The sequence below is a fragment of the Dama dama genome, chromosome 25 (genome assembly GCF_033118175.1).
Source record: "Dama dama isolate Ldn47 chromosome 25, ASM3311817v1, whole genome shotgun sequence".
Taxonomy (NCBI): Eukaryota; Metazoa; Chordata; class Mammalia; order Artiodactyla; family Cervidae; genus Dama; species Dama dama.
Genome location: NC_083705.1, coordinates 12,519,020 through 12,538,945, shown reverse-complemented (window position 1 = coordinate 12,538,945; position 19,926 = coordinate 12,519,020). Strand labels below are relative to the sequence as shown.

At 52.0% G+C, this 19,926-nt stretch overlaps 1 protein-coding gene and 1 pseudogene across 1 annotated transcript in view; one reads left to right on the top strand and one right to left on the bottom strand.

The window, feature by feature from the left end:
- Positions 1–1,809: 1,809 nt before the first annotated feature.
- The window catches only part of STK10 (serine/threonine kinase 10), a 122,719-nt gene continuing 104,602 nt past the window's right edge, over positions 1,810–19,926 (top strand). The window contains exon 1 of the mRNA XM_061129457.1: positions 1,810–2,109. Coding sequence (XP_060985440.1) covers positions 1,954–2,109 — 156 coding nt within the window. The 5' untranslated portion in view covers positions 1,810–1,953. The remainder of the gene's footprint in view (positions 2,110–19,926) is intronic.
- On the bottom strand, positions 13,976–15,374 carry LOC133046575 (small ribosomal subunit protein eS1-like; annotated as a pseudogene).

The window sequence follows — 19,926 nt, the reverse complement described above, 5'->3', positions numbered from 1 at the left end:
TAAGTGATTTTTACTAAATCTACCAAGTTATTACATCATCACCATAATCCAGTTTTAGAATATTTTCATCACTCCAAAAAGACTCATGTCCATTTCAGTTTAGTCCATTAATCTGCTTTCTGTCCCCATGGATTTGCCTTTTCTAGACATTTCTTATAAATGGAATCATATCAAGTGTGGTCTTTTGTGTCTGGTTTCTTTCACTTATAATATTTTTGAGTGAAGCTCTCCATTTTTGTTTCTCATTTCATTTTTTTCTGGAGCTTTCACAGAGTCCTTGTGGCTTGGCTGGACCTGGGGATAACCTGGGCCTCCGACTCCCAGACCCCCTAGACTGACCTAAGTCAGAGCCCCTTCCTCCCAGTGGGAGAGCCTCCCCACTGTCCTCCCACCTGCTTCCGAGAGTTGGTCAGGTGGACTGAAACAATGAAGGACCTGCCTTCTGGCTTGTTCTGGGAGGTTTATTTGTGGGTTTACTTGCTGAGAGCCCAGTGTTGCGCTGTCTCCTGGTGATGAAGACTTTCTACAGTCGCAACCACCCACTAAGCAGTGGAGACATTTCCAAGTGCTTGGCAGTCTTTGCTCAGGGCACCCTTTACCAGCACCCCAGGCTTCTGCAGCTGTCTTTCCAAATTGGTGTTTGCCTGCTGCTCCGGAGTGGTAAAAACACCTCAACATGAATTTTCTCCGTAGGGACGGAAACTGTTGGAGTGTGACATTCGCTGGGGCTCTATTTGTTTATGAGGGAGAGTTACCATAATAAGCTTTATACGCTGCCCACCGTTTGGAACCCACTTAGATATATAAGTGTAATTGCCCTAGAGACACAGTTAACAGCGCAAATAAAAAATGGGCAGGATCGAGAATGATGGTCTTAAGTCAAAGAAGACTTAATTCTATGTATGTTGTTGTTTAGTTGCCCGGTCGTGTCCAACTCTTTGCATCCCCAAGGACAGCAGCACGCCAGACCTCCCTGCTTATTTTTTACAATTGGGAAATGAAAAATAAGAAAGTTTTTACTTAATATGTAAATATATCTGAAGACCCATCCTGATGCATGTGATAGTAGGTCGGCAAGGAGCTCTTTCTCCTAGCCCTGTAATCCTGGCCGGGTTGGTGGATCTCGGTGGGCAGAGCCCCTGGGAGGTGGGAAACGAGCCGGGGAGCCTGGGTCTCCAGGACTGACCACTGCCGCAAGGACCCGGCATCTCCCGCGCTAGGAGGCAGCACCGCCCCGAGGAAACCAAACCGGCGCAGCCAACAGGATGTGTAGCGGGGGGGCTGGTGCCTCGCCCGCCCGGCGCCCCCACCTGAAAAGTGGGCGGGGGCAGAGCAGCTTTGCGGGGAAGTTACAGAGCGGATTCAATGATTAATGTCGGGTTGCCCTCTTGGTCTTTGGACAACAATCAGTGGGCGCTCGTAAATAGCCAGTTTGGTTCCCCTTTCGCTCCGGCAGAAATACTGGGAGCCACGAGAGTCTGGGGGCCTCCCAGACTCGGGACGCTCTCGCCGAAGGGTCCCCCTAAACTCTCCAAAGCCTAGTCGGTTGCTTGCGGGCGTGCGGCGCGCGGGGGACTACAGTTTCCAGAGTGCCCTGCGGCGACGGGCGGAGCCGGGGAGCGCCCGTAGCCAATTAGGGGGTCTCCGGGTGTTGCCGGGGAGCGGCAGGTGGAGCCGGGTCCCCGGAACGCCTCCCGAGGCTGGCCGGCTGGGCGGGGGGCGCGGCGCGAGCGGGGCCGACACCGGGAGGCGGCCCCGGGACGGGACCGAGCAGGGGCGGGGACCGCGGCTGCCTGCGCGGTTCCGGGTGCTCCAGCCGCGAGCTGCCCCGGGCGCACTTGACCCGGGTCGGGCTGCGGGGAAGGGCCGAGCGCCGCGCTGCCCTCCAGCCCCTCCGCCTCGCGGTCGCGGGAGCCGGCGCCACCTCGCCCCCCGGCTCGCGTGCCCCCAGCCATGGCTTTCGCCAATTTCCGCCGCATCCTGCGCCTGTCTACCTTCGAGAAGAGAAAGTCCCGCGAATATGAGCATGTCCGCCGGGACCTGGATCCCAACGAGGTGTGGGAGATCGTGGGCGAGCTGGGCGACGGTGCCTTCGGCAAGGTTTACAAGGTGAGGGCTCTGAGTGGGGGACTCGGGGCGCGTGGAGCCGCTCCGGAAGGGAGGGGCACTGGCCCTGGTCAGTGTCGGCCGCGCCTCGGGAGAGCGCGGAGGGGCTGCCCGGTCCTGAGCTCGGAGTCCCGGGCTCCCGTCCCGGGGACCCTTCTTCTCTGCCGGGGGCGAGGGGTACCCTCACTCAGCCCGGCTCATTCGCGGCGCCCCCGACGGCACGGCGGCTGCCCCCAGGCTTTTTCCGAGCACTTCCTGTGCGCCCTGCACGGCTCTCGGCGCCGCAGGGGGAGACAAAGGGGCGCTTATAGAACTTTAGCGTCCGAGACCAGGCGTACTTTTTAGGGGAGTCCACCCAGAGGCTGTGAGGGTGCCGAGGCGATGGGCACAGAGCAACTGGGCCGCGTGAAGCGTTGGGTCCGATGAAATTAGGGACACACCTGAAGATGAGCCAGAAACGGAGAGACCGGGCGTGGGGGTAGGGGGTTTCGGAGTGAGAGGTCAGGCTTGGAAATGGAGGCTGGGGCCGGCAGAGCCGGAGGTTAGGGCCTCTGGAAATCCTGCGCTTCGGGGGTCAGATTTGAGTATGTGGATGAGTCACTGCTGGGGAGTCTCCCAGTCTGTAGTCACCTTTCCCCTAGAGGAATAGGAGGCCAGAGAGCTTTTGTGGAGGGGTGGGTGGGGCAGAGCTGATTAATTCTAGACACGTTTGCTTTGGCATTGTCTGGTTCTTGGTCCTGAGAAGAAATTCTGTGTTGCTGAGTCGTACTGGGGACCCAAAAAACACTTAGGGCTTTACACCACCCTTCCCTGATCTTCCTCCCAGGAAACCCTTTACTCAGAGAAACCCACATGTTCTCCAGGAGGACGCCCCGCTCCTGAGCCACCGTCACCTTCCGTGGGGTTCCTTGAGCATGTGGACCCCTCTGACCCCAGGACTTCCCTTTCAGGAGCTTGGACCACAGACAGGGCTTCTCTCAGCCCTCCTGGTCAAGACTTGCTCTTTTTGACCTGAAAGAGGTGGTGAGCTGAATTGTAGTCCCTGGAGCAGTGGCATTAGCATCACCTGGGAGCTTATTAGAAATGCAGGATCTGAGGCCCCACTCTAGACCTAATCAAGTAGGGTCTGCATTTTAACAGATCCCCAGGTGATAGCTAAGCACTTTGAGAAAGGGGCTGGAGGCAATTTGAGCGACCGCGGCCCATCCCGGTGTCTGTTTTGTTACCACCTCCCCTCTAAGCAGGCACTTCCTGTTACAGGGTGGAACCCCCACTGGAGCAAAGGTTCTGTGGTTGGAGAGGCTGCGACACTCACTCCCGTGGCTCTCAGCTGTTCCACTTGCGCTTCTCTGCCCCCGGGGCTCTGCGTGTGGGCGAGGGCAGCCAGCACAGTCTACAATGGCAGTCTTTTCTTTACCCTTCTCAAAGCTCCTTATTCCCTCTAGGCATCAGAAAACTGTCCTCAGTCTTGCGCGCCCCCCACCCCCGACACCCCAGGGAAGTCCTGGCCTCCCCCAGACACAGCCTGCTACCAGATGTGCTCTGACCACCGTCAGGGCAGCTGCACCCTTGGTCAGCTCACCGTGTCCCCCACTTTCTCCAAAAGGTTCAGTTGGTGTTTCCAGCGCATGCTGTTGGCTCTCGCAGATGTTTGTTCTGTTCAGGGTTGGCTTTCAGTTAGTCTTGTCCCTGTACCCTAAGGAGTCCTGGCTTCATATGGTTCATTTTCTTTCAAATCTAAATGCAGAACTTTACTTTTAGGCTGGTAAGATTTCCCCTTGTCAGTTTCGATTGTCATTTCCGCCTGCTTTAGCTGGGTAAAACTCCCCTACTGCTCTGAAAGTTCCATACAGAGGAGCCCATCTGATTCACAAGTTATTTTGTCTGCTGTTTCTCCAGAACACGTGGACCCTTTTTATTTTTTTCACGTGGACCCTTTTAAAAGCGAGTGTAGTGCTCAAAGCTGTGAGCTGACTGCACCCTAGCTCCCCACCCCCACCACCTCTGAACCCTTGGTTTTCTCCTAATTAAGAGAAGGCAAAGCTAAACCAGGAGAACTGTGTGATGGCTGATACACCTGGACAGTTTATTAGGTTCCCCACCTGGCCTTACTGTGTGACTGTTCGATTCAATCCATCCCCATGTTATGTGCAGGAACCCTGGGTCCCAAGGAAAGGAATGGACTAGAACCAAGGCTCTGGACTTAGTTACAGCTTCAGAAGATCTGTCTTAGATCAGAGATCTCTGTGACCCCTATCTCCTGCCCTGGAGAAGTGCTGTTTACTCAGCCCCTTACGGATGAAGCAGGTATTGCTTCAGTAAAGATTCTGTTCAGGGGCTGTAACTCCTCCCTACTTCATTGTCCCCTGGCATGGCCATCTCAGCAGCAAAGGACAGAGGTCCCATCTAGGTTTTTTATCTCGGAGCAGAACTTCTACTTTGACACGGTGCCTTGGTAAGCAGTTGGCTGTGAACTGGGCAAGTGACAGCCAGCAGCGTCTCCTCTTCCTGTCCTAGAACTGGCACGTTTTTCTCCTGGCAGCCTAGTTGGTGATGGCCTTCCTGAGGTGAGAAGTCATGAGAGGGACTTCCCTAGTGGTCCAGTGGCTAGAATTCCACGTTCCCAATGCAGGGGGTCCAGATTCATTCCTTGGTCAGGGAACTAGATTCCACATGCCCCAACTAAGATCTAAGGTCCTGTGTGCTGCAAGTAAGACCGGATACAGTCAAATAAATAAAATAAATATTAAAAAAAGTAAGTCACGAGAATCCCAATTTGTCAAAGACTTGCCAGAAGAGGATGCCAATTATAGATTTCCTGTTGGGTGTTGTTGAGGCTCAAAGCCTAAGCATTAGCAGTCAAGGTGTGCGTGCGTGCGTGCTAAGTTGCTCAGTTGTGTCCGACTCTTTGTGATCTCATAGACGGTAGCCCTCTAGGCTCCTCTGTCCATGGGATTCTCCGGGCAAGAATGCTGGAGTAGGTTGCCGATGCCCTCCTCCAGGGGATCTTCCCGACCCAGGGACTGAACCCACAGCTCTTACGTCTCCCGCATTAGCAGGTGGGTTCTTTACCACCAGTGCTGCTATGGAGCCTCTTTTTCCCTTTTCTCCCTGGTAAGCCGCCAGTTTATCTCTGGTGAAAGAGGTATGTAAGATTGATTTTGTGCGAAGTCAAGTTCACTCTCACCTACTTCTTAAGCGATTTCAAATGGATTTCAGAGGGAAATAGTTTCTAGTTTATTATTAGATACAAACTATAGGCTATATAGTTTAAAAACTCTTGCCCTTGGAAATAATCTTTATTCTGAAGACAGGATGGAAAGGGACGTGTTCGGTGTGGTGTTGAATGGAAAAATCTGCCTCTAGCAGGTGTGCCCACTCTCATAGCTGGGGATGAAGCAGGCCCTTAAATGCTGAACAGAGGCAGGGAGCCTGCGGACCTGAAGGGTTGGGTTAACAGGCTGAGATTTTTTTTCTGCTTCCTGAAGACTGCTTTAGTTGTCATCTTATGTTGTCTTTGAGCTTTCAGAAGTTTTATGATTTTGCAAACTTAGGAGTACAGTACAAATTTTTTTTAGTTAAAAAGAAAAACATTACCCTAAGTCCCATCAATTGCTGTTAACATTTTGATATATTTCTTTCCAGACTTAATTGATTTTTATGGAGGAAAAAATTTATTTAAATATGGACATATTATTACAGTCCATGGAATTCTCTAGGCCAGAATACTGGTGTGGATTTCCTTCCAGACTTAATTGATTTTTATGGAGAAAAAAATTTATTTAAATATGGACATACTATTACAGTCCATAGGATTCTCTAGGCCAGAATACTGGTGTGGGTAGCCGTTCCTTTCTCCAGGTGATCTTCCCAATCCAGAGATTGAACCCAGGTCTCCCACATTGCAGGTGGATTCTTTACCAGCTGAACCACCAGGAAAGCCCAAGAATACTGGAGTGAGTAGCCTATCCCTTTTCCAGCGAATCTTCCCAACCCATGGAGAAGGCCATGGCACCCCACTCCAGTACTCTTGCCTGGAAAATCCCATGGATGGAGGAGCCTGGTAGGCTCGGTCCATGGGGTCGCTAAGAGTCGGACACGACTGAGCGACTTCACTTTCAATTTTCACTGTCATGCATTGGAGAAGGAAATGGCAACCCACTCGTGTTCTTGCCTGGAGAATCCCAGGGACAGGGGAGCCTGGTGGGCTGCCATCTATGGGGTCACACAGAGTTGGACACAACTGAAGTGACTTAGCAGCTTAGCAGCAGCTTCTCAACCCAGGATTCGAACTGGGGTCTCCTTTACCAGCTGAGCTACCAGGGAAGCCCATAATTGATTTTTATGGAGAAAAAAAAAATTTGTTTAAAATGCAAGGTTGTAATTTACAAAGCTACAGTGTTTTATGCCATCTTTCATTCCTAAAACCTCTTCCTGTGTTATTCTAAATGCTTCATACATACTTTCTGGGATAGGTCAGTGCCCCCATGATCTTAATCTTTTTGGATATTTAAGTAATCCCCTCGTAAATTTTTATTTTTACTGTTAACAAGTTAAATTGATATAAGTGCTTATCATGTGCCAGGTGCTGTGCTAAACGCTTTACACGATACAGTCAGTTCTGCTGTAATGTAAATATGCCTTCCTAAAAATCTCTAAACTGTGCAAAATCAGTCAATAAAAGTCAGAGGCCTTGTGAGCAAATGGGGATAAGGGCACAATACTTAAAAACTTCATCAACAAATTAGAAGAAATAAAGATTGCCTAAACAAACAAGTGGCAGAGTTTTATACAAGTTTTGTGGATAAGAAATATAGAATTATGGGGATTTCCATGGTGGTTCAGTGGCCAAGACTCTGCGCTCTGAAATTAGATGGCAAGTTGGACTCCTGTGTGGGATGGGTGTGTCTCAGAGGTGCGGACAGACGTTTGAGGGGCCCGTGCCACGTGTGTGTTCGGTTGCGTTGGGTCACTTGGGTGAAGTTTTCTGCGCTTACCTAGTGTTTCTGGCAGGCAACACATAAGCAGATGTGAATTTAGCATTTTGATACAATTGTTCCCTGATACATCAGTGGTATTGGAACAAAACTGACATTTTTAAAAAGTAAGCATTATAGCAAAGCTGACGTATATTTTAAATCATCCTTTAGGCTAGACTCCTGGAAGGGAATTATTCCGTGGAAGGAGTGATACTTCTTTGAGCATGATTTTGAAAAGAAAATGAGATAAGTTCCTAGTGGCCCCTTTGCGCCCTCGCCCTTACGAGGGCCATTCCCCGAGTCCTTTGGGAAGCTGGGGCCTTGGCGGCGGCTGCCCTCCGGGTGGGGGCCTCAGGTGCCCTCCTGCTCAGAGAGCCATTGTTGACCCTGGGGCCACATCCTGCCCCGCCGCCCAGTTCAGACAAAGCCCAGGCTCCCGCCCTCCCCAGCCTGGCAGCTCCTTTCACCTCGACTCCGCCTGAGTTTAAAGCCTGGGTTTCCGCTTCCTCCGGGGGCTGCCCAGGTCCCCCCATCCCCATCCCGTGCACCTCCCCTTCGTCTCCGGAAAGAGCTCTGCCCCCAGGCTGTAACCTTACTTCCGCTCAGCCTAGTGTTTTTAAACACAAGTCCTTGCTATTGTGAGTGGGTTCCTGGCTGGGTCCGAAAACCAAGGTGACCTGAGCTTCCTGGGGATGTCGCCTGCCCACGGGGTCTGAAGTGGCAGATTTTGCATTGACCTCACACCGTCTGGGTCTAGAGCAGCTAAGCAATTAAACTGCACAGCCAGCCTTCACCTCCACCCAGTGTCCCCTGGCTTCCTGAAGTTACCCGGACTAGAGGGGTGTCTCTGTTGTTGGGTCTGAAATAATCTGTGTAAACCACTTGGTCCAGGATGCTGGAAAAGCTTGCTTGGGTGTTAACCATTAGCATGTAAATAAGATAAATGAGTGGAGAGTTGACTCCCCCCACCCTGTTTTTTTTGACCCTGGTGCATAGCATGAGGGATTCTAGTTCCCTGACCAGGGATCGAATCTGTGCCCCCCTGCAGGGGCTGCCACCAGAAAAGAGCCCGGGATGGGTCACTCCCAGGCCAAGCTGCTGCCAAGGGCGTGGATCAGGAAGGTTAAAGGATGCAGTGGGGGGGCTTGGGAAGATCTGGGTTGCATCTCCAAACAAGTTACTCCTGCTTCTGAGCCTCCAGACTCTTATCTGTAAAACAGAGGTGATGATCTGAAGGACAGGATACTTGGAAAGCTGTAGTACATTCAGCACCTGATCCCCACCCAGGAAGTGGGCAGAAAAGGAAGATGGTTCATTATTGCTGATGCTCTTGCTGTGAAACAGAGAAGGTCCCGGCCAGTTACTTCAGCTAAGCTGAGGGCAAGCAGAAGGACTTCAGTGTTAAAGGCTTGTTCGTTACACCAGGCCTCCCACCTTGGCACTGTTGACTTTGGGGCAGCTCCTCCTTTGTTCTGGGGGCCGCCTGTGTGTCATAGGATGTTAGCAGTATCTCTGGTTTCTACCCCTGCCAGCACCTCCCCGCCCCCCCCAGTTGAGACAGCCAAAAATGTCTCTGGATGAGGCCACATGTCCCCTGGGGGGCAAGATCGCTCCTGTGGAGCACCGCTGCCTCCTACAAAAAAATGTGCCTCGATTCAGTTCAGCAGGCAGCCATGCTCACCTGTGTCTGTCACGTCTCCGGTGTGTGATATAAGACTTGGGCCTCGCAGCCAGGCAGACCTGACTTTGAATCCTGGCTGCCCTACTTAGCCACTGTATGAAGTCAGGTGAGTGACTTGCCTCAGTTTCCCCATGTGTTTGGTGGGGCTGAGACCAGTGCTCATCCCACTGAGCAGCTGGGAGAATCAGGTCAGTAGCTCGTTAGGCACATGGGATGAGCCAGCTACCTCTCAAACCTGATGCTTTCAAGGCCACATGGGGGAGGAAAGGAAGGTTCTGCCCCGGCAAGAGCGTTGTATCGGGACCATGATGGGACTGGTGGTGAGAGGGGACAGGTTCCACTGGGCAGGGTGGGGGTGGGGGGTGGGGACAGGACAGACAGACAGAGGGAAGGAATCCCAGGCCAGGAGTGAGGCCAGGCAGTGAAGTCTCAGGCTGTCCCCGGGTGGCCCTTGAGCGTGGTAGGGCTTGTGGACTGGTTTGTGTGACTCGCATGGTGGCTGAACCAAATTTGAAGTGACTGCCAGCATTTTGAAATCATGAGTTTCCACATAAAAGTCCCGATCCCTGTCTTTGGGAAGATCAGATACGCTGATATGGCCCGGCATGCACTCATGCAGGGTCCTGTCTGCTGGAAGTGAGGAGAATGTCCAAGGGGAATGTAACAGGAGCTGCGTACACAACTTAAAAAGTGTTCTAGTATGGTCACTCGAACAAGGAAAAATACCAGAAGTGAGTTTTTAATAGTATATTTTGGTTATCCCAGTATATATTCCAAAGTACTATCATTTCAGCATGTAATCAACAGAGAAAGAGATATTTAAAGTTCTCATTACATGCAAAGTCTTTAAAATCAGTGTGTATTTGGCATTTACAGTGCATCTTGCTGTGGTCCAGCTGTGGTTCAGATGCTCAGTAGTGACCTTAGCTCGGTACTGGGCAGCTTATATCTGGCTTCTACTGTCTTCTACCGCTGTGTGCCCTCCCCCCGATCCACTGTACGTATTTCATTTGCCTCCTCACGTCCAGTGGTCAATGGATTATTTGGGAGCTGGGCTTGGCTTTGGGGAGCTGGCCAGTGCGGGCCAGGTCTAGAATAGTGTGTGGGGGCCAAGTCAAGAGAGCCTTGAATGGCATGTTGAGGAGTGTGTATATCATGGTTACTGTCCCCCCTGCCCCGGCTTGCCAGGGTCTGACCCGGTCCTGAGATCAGCCTCGTGTAGTGTTAGAGGAGAGTGATCTTTGGATAGTTACTGGATGGGGAGTGCTTGGCCTGCACAATTGGGGGATGCCAGATCCAGATGTCCTGGCTGCCCAAGGCCAAGGTGACCATTGATGAGTGGAGCCTGGGCCAGAGTGCCATGGCCTGGTGACTGGAGCCAGGGGTAGGTAGGCATGTGGGAGGGAAGGCCAGAGCAGTGGTTGGAGCCCAGGTCAGAGCCCAGGGAGGGAAGTGACTAATGGATGGAGACCGACCCAAGAAGGAGATGTGGGCAGGAGGCATGGAGGGTTCTAGAGAGCTGGGTCAGGAGAGAGCAGAGAGAGTGAGATGGGAAGGGCAGCTCGTGTTTGCCAGGGACCAGAAGTGGTCTGGGCACTTGGGTATGGTCCTGGAGTTAAAGCCCGGCCCTCTGCTTTGCAGGTTGTATGGTCCTGGAGAAAAGTACTGACCTATGCCTTGGTTTCTTTAGCTACATCATAGGGTTTTTTGTCTGAAATAACCCACGTAAGGGGCTTCCCTGGTAGCTCAGATGGTAAAGCGTCTGCCTACAATGCGGGAGACCCGGGTTCGATCCCTGGGTTGGGAAGATCCCCTGGAGAAGGAAATGGCAACCCACTCCAGTATTCTTGCCTGGAGAATCCCATGGACTGAGGATCCTGGTAGGCTACAGTTCATGGGGTCGCAAAGAGTCGGACACGACTGAGCGACTTCACTTCACCCCATGTAAACCACTTAGTCTGGAACGCTGGAAAACCTCATGTGGGTGTTGGCCATTAGCATGTAAGCAAGATAAATGAGTGGGGAGTTGATTTTTTCTTTTGACCCTGCTACGTGTCATTACAGGATCCTGGTTCCCTGACCAGGGATCAAACCCATGCCCCCTGTAATGGAAGCAGAATCTTAACCATGGACTGCCAGGGATGTCCCCCTCCCTTCTTGTCTGTCTATCATTTATTCTACTAGACTCTAGTAGACTATTCTCACAGTCCACTAGACCTGTGAAAGGCAGGAGTCAGTATCTTCACCTGATGAAGCAGAGGCCCAGAGAGGGACAGTGTGACCTGCTCAGCATCACAGAGCTCTTCTGTGGCCAAGCTGGGACTTAAACCCAGATACCTCTGGCCAGAAGCCTGTGCCTTTTCTGCAGTACAGCTTGGAGGGGGAGACAAGGGGGCTTATCGGGAGGAGAGGGTCCAGGGTGCCTTCGCCGTGGTAGTTCTGGTGACGCTGACACGTGTGAGCCCAGGAGTGGGCCCTTCTTCAGGCCTGCCTCAGCCTCCTCTGGATCTGAGCCCCAGGACGGCGGTGGTGGCCTCTCACGCGGAGGAAGTGGTGATGGTCACGGGCAGGGCCAGCAGAGGAAGTGGCAGGGGAAGAGGGTGGCGTCGGGGGAAGCTGGGTGCTCCTGGGGCCCTGGCGGGGGTGGGCTGCTGGTGCCCCAGGATCCGAGGGCGCTGAGCACTCCGGTGGGCGGGCGGGAGGGCCTCTCAGCGCTGCCCCCTCCCACCCCTCCTCCCGCCCTCCACGCATGCACTCTTCTTTCTCTTCCCCTTTCTTTCTGCTTTCTCCTTTACTACATTTTTTTTCTTCCTTCTCCTATAGCTTTTTTTTCTCTTTAATAACAGGCTGTACCAGAATCAGAATTCAGGCCCTAAGGGTGGAGGGCGTGGAGTGACTGAAGGCTTAGCATTAGGCAACCTCCCGTCTAAGGGAAGATGGGGCCGCTGAGAGGAGCTGAAGGCAGCGCAGCCTTCTCTGCCTCAGGGCCTTTGCACTGGCTGGTCCTGCTGCCGGCCACTCTTCTATGGCTGCACCGCTGGCTGCTTCTCACCCTGTGGGTCTCAGCTCCCCTGGTCCCTCCCAACCACAGTGACAGCTCCCTGCTGAGTTCCTTCAGAGCCCCTATCACAGACTGGGATTCTCTTGTCTGTCACCTTGTTTATTTTCTTTCTTTGGAGGATGTAAAGTCCTGGAGACCAGGGAGTAATCAATCCATCTTTCGTGGATAATAGATGCGTGGTAGATACTGAGTTAATAACTGCTGCATGAGTGAGTGATGAATAGTAAATGCCAGGCCTAGCTCTCTGCCCGCCCCAGCCAGAACTGTGTGATGGGTGCCGGCCCTGAAATCAGTTCTGATCTTTCTCCTGGCTTCCCTGGCTGTGTGCTGTATGACCTTGGGAAAGTCACCTCGCCTCTCTGAGGCTCAGTATCTTGAGCTGTAAAATGAGGATCAAAGTAGTGCTTCCCTCAGAGAGTTTGTGAAGATGGAGATGTGTGGCCAGCCCCGACACGGTGCCCCGCGTGGAGGAGGAGGAGGCGATGGGACCGTTGTCACTGTGATTCTCTGCGGGTTGACCTGATTGCTTGGCCCAGCTTTCTGAGGATCAACAAAGGCAGAGTCCCTTAGGCCCCTGGTCCAGCTCCCCTGGTCTGTCATGCTGGAAGCTGCTCCTGGGTAGATGCTGCTGCGTCAAGGCTCAGGAATCAGCCTGAAATGTACTACGGGTTGTTATTGTTTAAGCAGTTTTATTATTTGTTGGTTTTTGGCTGTGCTGGGTCTGCGTTGCTCTGTGGGCTTCCCTCTCGTTGCAGAGCGTGGGGGCTCCTCCCAGCTGCTCTGCCCCGGGTGCTCACTGAGGCGACGTCTCTCGTGGAACCAGGCTCTCGGGGGTGCGGGCTTCAGGAGCTGTGACGTGTGGGCTCTGGAGCACAGGCTGGGCACTTGTGGAGTGTGGGCTTGGTTGCCATGTGGCATGTGGGATCTTCCCGGACCAGGGCTTGAACCCATGTCCCCTGCATCGGCAGGCGGACTCTTTCCCCTGCCGCTGGGCTGTGAGGATGAACGTGATTCAGTAAAGAGGCTCTTTACTGTCTCCCTTCTGGAAGTCTGCTGCCCGGCGAGCTCTGTGCCCGCCCGCTGGCCCAGCATAGCCAAGGCCATGTCTGGAAGAGCAGCAGTCACGCCCGGGAGGGAGAAGCCAGCACCGGCGCCTTGCTGCCCTTCGCCCTCCTTCCTGGAAAGCTCTGGCCTGGCGTGTCTGGCCTCCCAGGCCCGATTCTTGGCCCTCTGAGGCGGTTCCCACAAAGCTGGCTTTGTCACCCTGAGGAATGACCCTGACGGAGCTGGCATGCCTCTCTATCGGGCCTTGAGGTTCTTTCTACCTTTGGTTTGCCTCTTGGTCGGCCCTGCTGCCAGGCTGGGGAGGCCTGGATCTCTCTTGAGCCCTCTTTTCCCTCGGGTGCCCTCAGCACCCCCAGCCCCCACGTCGAGCTGACAGCTGGGGCTGAGGAGCGGCGAGTGCTGCGCTTCTGTTCACGGGGAATCTGGACCCCAGGGCCCACTGCCGGCCTCTGTCACTTGTCCTGAGTCTCCAGGCTGTATGCAGGACCGACTGCCGGGGCCAGCAAGGTGTACTTCGGAAGACCCCTGAATCACCCCGTGCCTCCTGCAGGAGCCTTCCTCGGAGGCTCCGGACTTGGTGACGCTCTTCACCCTGCGAGTCGCAGCGAGGCTGCTGTCTTCTCTGTGTGACTTGGGCTAGTGATGCTGTCTCTCTGAGCCTCAGCTTCTTTTCCTTCTGGAAAATGGGGAGAATACAGTCCCTCTCACAAGCAGGACCAAAGTATCTTTACACCTGTAATCTTACTAGACCAGTCCCCAAGGGCACCCAGCCAGGACTCAGCAGAACTGACCCAGGCTTGGCCTCCCGTCTCAGACCTCTCCAGGGTCCCTGCCTGTGTGACCTGGGAGGGGTGCAGTGGCCCTGCTGTTTGGAGACCTGTCTGGCTATCTGTAGATCCCATCTCAGGCTTTTGAACACAGCACACGTGACCAGGATAGACAGTCCAATGACAGGGGATTGGTTAGATCCACAGTGGACCCACCATTCAGACTGCAGTAGTTGGAGAGGATGCTGTGGAAGAGTGCTTTGTGATCTGAACAGCTGTTCATGGCATATTGCTAAGTAAAAAGGAGAATGACATATCAGTGTATACAGTTAAATCCCATTTTTGTGAAGTATGCAAGAATACATTTGTGGGGAGGGAAAAAAAAAGCATGAGTGAATTATTGTGGAATGCTCACTATGACTGAGTTCTGCTTGTAGCATCTTTGACATGTTAACTCACGGAATGCTCACATTAGCCTGTGAGGCAGGAACTGTGACCATCTTGGCTGTTCCAAGTAGGAAACAAGGGGCAAAGTGGTCACCTAAGTCCCCTGGGACCACACAGCTGGGAAGTGCTGGGGTGGGTACATCCGTACAGTGGAATCCTGGGAGGAGGTGCTCCAAGATGCTGAAGGCAGCATCTTAGGATGATGCCTTGTTTGATTTCCTTCTTGGTACCATTATATTTTGAAGATGTTCTTTAACACGTACATAATTCTTTTTTTTTAAATAACAGGTAAGATGTTTTGTCACCATTAAAAGTCTGATTTTTAAACAGATTCTTGGACTGGTGGGTCATATCCATCAGCCTGTTCAACTTCAACACCTATTTCACCCCCAGGAGATTTTTCCAGAACTCTTGCCTTCACCATGGTTGCTCCATGAGTTTTCCCAATTCAAACCTGATGTTCTCCAGCATTTTTACTTTTCTAACAAAGACATCATGGAATGGATAAAGAGATTTACAGGCTTTTTCTGTGTCTTTTCCAATGTGTCTGGAATCAATCTGTTGATGACATCTTTCAACTTTTGCCTGCACCTCTCGAGTCACGATTCCCATCATCTAATGGACCTGGCAGACCTGCTGGTGCTGGGCATAGGAGATCTTCCAAATCTGATTGTTGTGTTTTTTAGTAAAACCTGCACAGAATAGATGAAGCAGATAACCCCTGGTAGTCTTGACCTCAATGTGAACTTCAGTCATGGTCTACCATGTTTTGACCATGGAACACGTTTTGTAATGGGTAAGATCCATGCCGTGGCTATTAGTCAGGCAGGTTTTTGCTCTGAACATCCTCAGTAGTTACCTTGAATTTTCTAAATGCAACTTCATGATTCTGCAGATCAGCAAAGCTCACTTCAAAAACACAACTCTTGGAACTTCCCTGGTGGTCCAGTAGCTAAGACTCCATGCTCTCAATCCAGGAGTCCCTGATCAGGGAACTAGATCCCACAGACTACAACTGAGACCCAGCACAGGCAAATAAATAAAGATAAATATTAAAAAAAAAACCCGAAAACACAAACCCCTGAGGCTGTCAGTGCGATTTTGTTTCCTTGAGTTCTCGTGACTCATGTTTTCCCAGTATTTCTTATATTCAGCATTGCTGGTGCTTTCATGTCATAGCAGTCTGTCTTAGAAAATGGGTCAGCCACTTTCTTCTTGGCTCCCTTTTTACCTCCTTTCATAAGGCACTTGTTCTTATTGACCGCCATGGTGCTGCTCAGAGAGCCAAAAGGTACATAATGCTTTTGGAATAATAATAATTAAAAAAAAACAGCACACAAGGATTGTTGATTGAAAACACAGGGTAGTCTCAACTTCTCTGAGATTTGGGACTGACTGGAAAACAGGGTTGATAAGAGTACATGACTCCCAGCTCGTGGTGAAGATTGAGTAGAGTGCCTGGTCTGGTGCAGGGAGCATGTTGTTGATCAGTCACTGAGTTGTGTCCAACTCTTTGTGACCCCATGGACTGCAGCCCGGCATGCTTCCCGGCCCTTCGCTGTCTCCCAGAGTTTGCTCAGACTCATGTCTGTTGAGTCGATGGTGCCATCCAATCGTCTCATCCTCTGTTGCCCCCGTTTCCTCCTGCCCTCAACCTTTCCCAACATTAGGGTCTTTTCCAGTGAGTCGGCCGTTTGCATCAGGGCCTGGATAAAGGTGCTTCCTTCCTCTGTGCTCATGACCCCAGGCTGCCTGCCCCTGCCCGTGACTCAGCGCTCCGCCCTCTGAGTAGAGGGAGCCTGAGACAGGTGGGAGCAGGACTCTCAGGACGCAGAGCCCCGGTCACCGGTCCCCGCTCCTGTCCCCGGTCTGTGCGGTTGGATTCCCTAGCACTTTGGAAGAGCTGAGAGCCGAAAGCTCCCACATCCCCAGCCAAGTTGGCCAGGTCGTGCGGGATTTTGGCCAAGGCCACGGTGTGGTATCTTTGGGGCCAATGCTGTTTGGGTTTTACTTTTCTATTTGCTGGCCCAGAAGGATTCTGGGGCTCAGCATTTCCCTGCTGTGCCGGCATGGCTTGCCAGGGTCCTCCTCCCCGAGGAGAGAGAGGTTAAATGCCCGTCTTTGAAGCCATGCCACTGCTTTTGTGCTTCATAAGCTTTGCCCTCCTTAAGTGTCACTTGTTCTGAAACTCAGTCGTTTCGTTTCTCACTGAGCTGAAACTTGGCCCGGCGATTATTGATCAGGAAGTGGTTTCCTCTCATTAACTGTGTATGTCCTGGCCCAGTCAAAGGCTTTGCCTCCCCTAAGGTAAAGAGGGCCTGTCTTCCGAAACCAGAGAACAGATTAGATTCAGCAATCTCAGTGTGTTAAGGAGACAATGGACTTCTTGTCACTTTCCTTTCTTCTCTTATGTGGAGGGCCTTACTTCTGTCTGTTTACAAGGAGATACACACACCAATTCATCCTCCCATCCATTCATCTACCCATCCATCCATCCATTATTTTAAAGTACATATTGGCCAGATACAGTAATTTAATAATATTATTAATAATACATTGGTGAACAAGATAAACGTGGTTTTAAGCTACTAAAAACCGTAAATACACAGTGCCAGGTGAAGGCAGTAACACCCGACAGGCTGGTGTTCGTAGAAGCCAGCAACAGGGTAGTCTCTGTGTCTGGGGAAGAAAGGAAGATGTGACGATGGTTTACTCCCTAGACATACCTTCATTCCTTTATCCCTCTCTCACATGCATCTCTTCTCCCATCCACTGATTCCTCCTCTTAGTCTGTCATTCATCTGTCAGTCTGTCCATCTGCCCGTCAGCCCATTTACTCATCTTCCCATCCATCCACCCACCTGTCCATCCATCCTCCCACACACCCATCCTTTCATACACTCTCCCTCTTACCCATTTTCCCACCCACCCATCCATCCATAGTACAGTATTCTGTACATCTATACATACACCCTTAACACTCACCCCCTTCCTGTTTGTGCATTCACCTTACCATCTGCCCAGCCATTCTCTCAGCTGCTTGTACACACACCACCCATGTTCCCATCCACCCACTGGCTCTTCTGTAACAGGTTGTATGGGATAGGACAAGACGAGTCAGAGATGGGCGTTAGCTTTTCAGGACTCACAGGTCAGAGAATCTGTGAACACAGAGGACTGTGGAGGACTTCCATGGTGGTGTGGTGGTTAAGAATGCCCCTGCCAGGGCAGGGGACACAGGTTTGATCCCTGGTCCGGGAAGACCCCACAGGCCCCAGAGCAATGAGCCTGTGCTCTGCAATGAGAGGAGCCCCCGCAGTGAGAGGCCCTGCAGCCAGACAGTAGCCCCCACTCGCCAGAAGTAGAGAAAGCCCATGCACAGCAACAAAGGCCCAAAATAAAAGAAAAAAAGGGACTGTGGCACCAGGTGAACTGTGATGAGAGCCCTGGTAAGGTGTGAAGAAGTTCTAGCAGAGGATGGGAGCTGGGGTTCTGGGAACTTCTCATGGGGCAGGCTGGGGTTGAGTTAGACTGTGTGGAGTGGTTAAACACGGGTATGGTGAAGGCACTCCTCATGGAGGAAGGAGCATCAAGAAAGGCCTGGAAGTAGGGGGCATCAGGTCCTGGCTGTCGCAGGAGGTGATTGCAGGGGAGCGATGGAGTCCTGGAAGCGTGGAAGGGGCAGATCACCAGGGCCAGGGGCGCCAGGCCCGGGAATTTGGGCTTTATCACGTCAGTAGCAGGGAGCCTTTGAGGGTTCATCCTAAGAAGGTCTCCGGTGGAAGGCAGCGAGGGAGCTGGGGAGAGGGACTGGTGTACACCGCCACTGGGCAGGAGCTCCTGGAGATTGTCCTCGGGAGCGGAAAGCGCAGCAGGCAGTGGGTTAGACCTGAGTGGAGTCTCGGCAGCCACTGCCTAGCTGTGTGACCTGGGCCTGTTTGCCGTTCAACGGGAGGAGCCAGCAGGGCTTTGCAAATCTCGTGGACCTGTGCTGGCTAAGGTGGGACACCCCTTATCCTGCCTCAAGAGACCATAGGAGGCCTCAGCAGGCCCTTTGGCATCTTGGCCCCCAAGGACTCAAGCCTCGGGAAGGCGGGGCTGTGGGGCTGTGGCTCCACTCTGCCCCCCACTCATGCTGCCAGCCAGGGGCGGTGGCAGCGTCTGAGCCCAAGGCCACAACTGCCACCCATCCTGTCCGTGGCCCGCGGAGCCCCTGCTCGAGCTGATGTTGAGCCCTTCCCTTGCACGTGGCGGGTTTCCTCCAGGGCCCAGCTTCCTTCTTCCTTAATAAGAGTTGAAGGTTTCCCCACGATTGGTGACCATTGTCACCACACAGAGACTGGGTGTGTGCAGGCAGGGACAGCCAGCTGCACACTGTGGGGCAGAGGCCAAGCCCCTCCTTGGCTCCAGCGGCCCGAACCTCGCTGGACACAGGCCTGGCTGCGTGTCCAGAGTCAGGCAGCGGGACGCGGAAAACAGAAACCTCTTGCCTTGACTGCTCCATTCTTTGGCTCTGACCCGCTGGCTGTGGCTGCTCTTCTGACAGGTCAGCTGCGAGCCTTTCCTCACGCCTGCTGCCCAGCCAGGTTGCTAGGCAACCTCACAACTGGTCCCCACCCAAGGTTCTTCTACCCGCTCTCTGCACTCAAGCCTTTGCTCCTTCCTAGAAAAAGAAATGCGTGTTTTTGAGGCTGGAGCTGGTACACTCGAGTGTGAGTGTGGTACCTCTATGAGAATGCCTTTTCTGCCAGGTGCAGCCTCAAGCGCAAAGCTGCCCACTTACTAGAACTTTCTGCAGTGATGAGACTGTTCTGCATCTGCTCTATTCAGTATGGTAATCACTATTCACTGGGGTTAATGTAACTGAGAAACTACATTTTAAGTTTCATTTAATTTCAGGTAATTTAAATGGGCACCTGAGGCTAGTAGTTACCACATTGGATAGTGCAGTTCAGGGGGTTCCTGAGAGGACAGGGTGCTCATCTCTGGAAACATTTAAAGCAAGTTCTGGATGAAGGGGTCACTTTCTGTGCCTCAGTCCCAGTCTGTCCTCACCAAGACCCCTATGCCTGATTGCTAGATGTCCATTGAGTGAAAACCACCTTTAGAAACCACTTGGATTCCTTAATCTGTGTTTCAGGACCTCCTTGTCCAGAAAGTGGAGTGTGAAAGGGTTAATGGCTCAGCTGTGTCTGTTTGCCATCCCATGGACTGTAGTCCGCCAGGCTTCTCTGTCCATGGGATTCTCCAGGCAAGAACACTGGAGTGGGTTGCCATTCCCTTCTTCAGGGAATCGAACCTGGGTCTCCCGCATTGCAGGCAGATTCAGTTATAGCTTAGCTATAATTTTATCATCCAGCTTCATTTACTTATTATTATCACTTAATTCTCTTTTTCTTATTATTATATTATTTTCCTGTTTATCATTTTAAAGGATTGCTTAATATCCCACTAAGTAATTTAACTATCATCCTTGGGTTGAATATTTAGGTTATTTCCACTTTTTTTGCCATTATTGTGGGCTAATGTGAATTTGATCCTAGTACATGTTTTCTGTTGTCTTTTTTGGAATTGTTTCCTGGCCTTACATTCTCAGGAGTGAGTGCTAATAGGCTTAAAAGGTATTTTCTAGGCTCTGAAAATCTGTTGCCAATTTTGATCTTTATGAGATTGAATCTGTCTATGTTCTCATCAGTAATGAGTTTACCTATTTTACCATTTGTTTGCTTACCAGCATTGGAGGTTATCATTTTTCCTTCTTTGTTAATTCAAAACTGTAATGTGACCTTCTCTGCTTTCTGGGAGGAGGAGTCTGTTGGC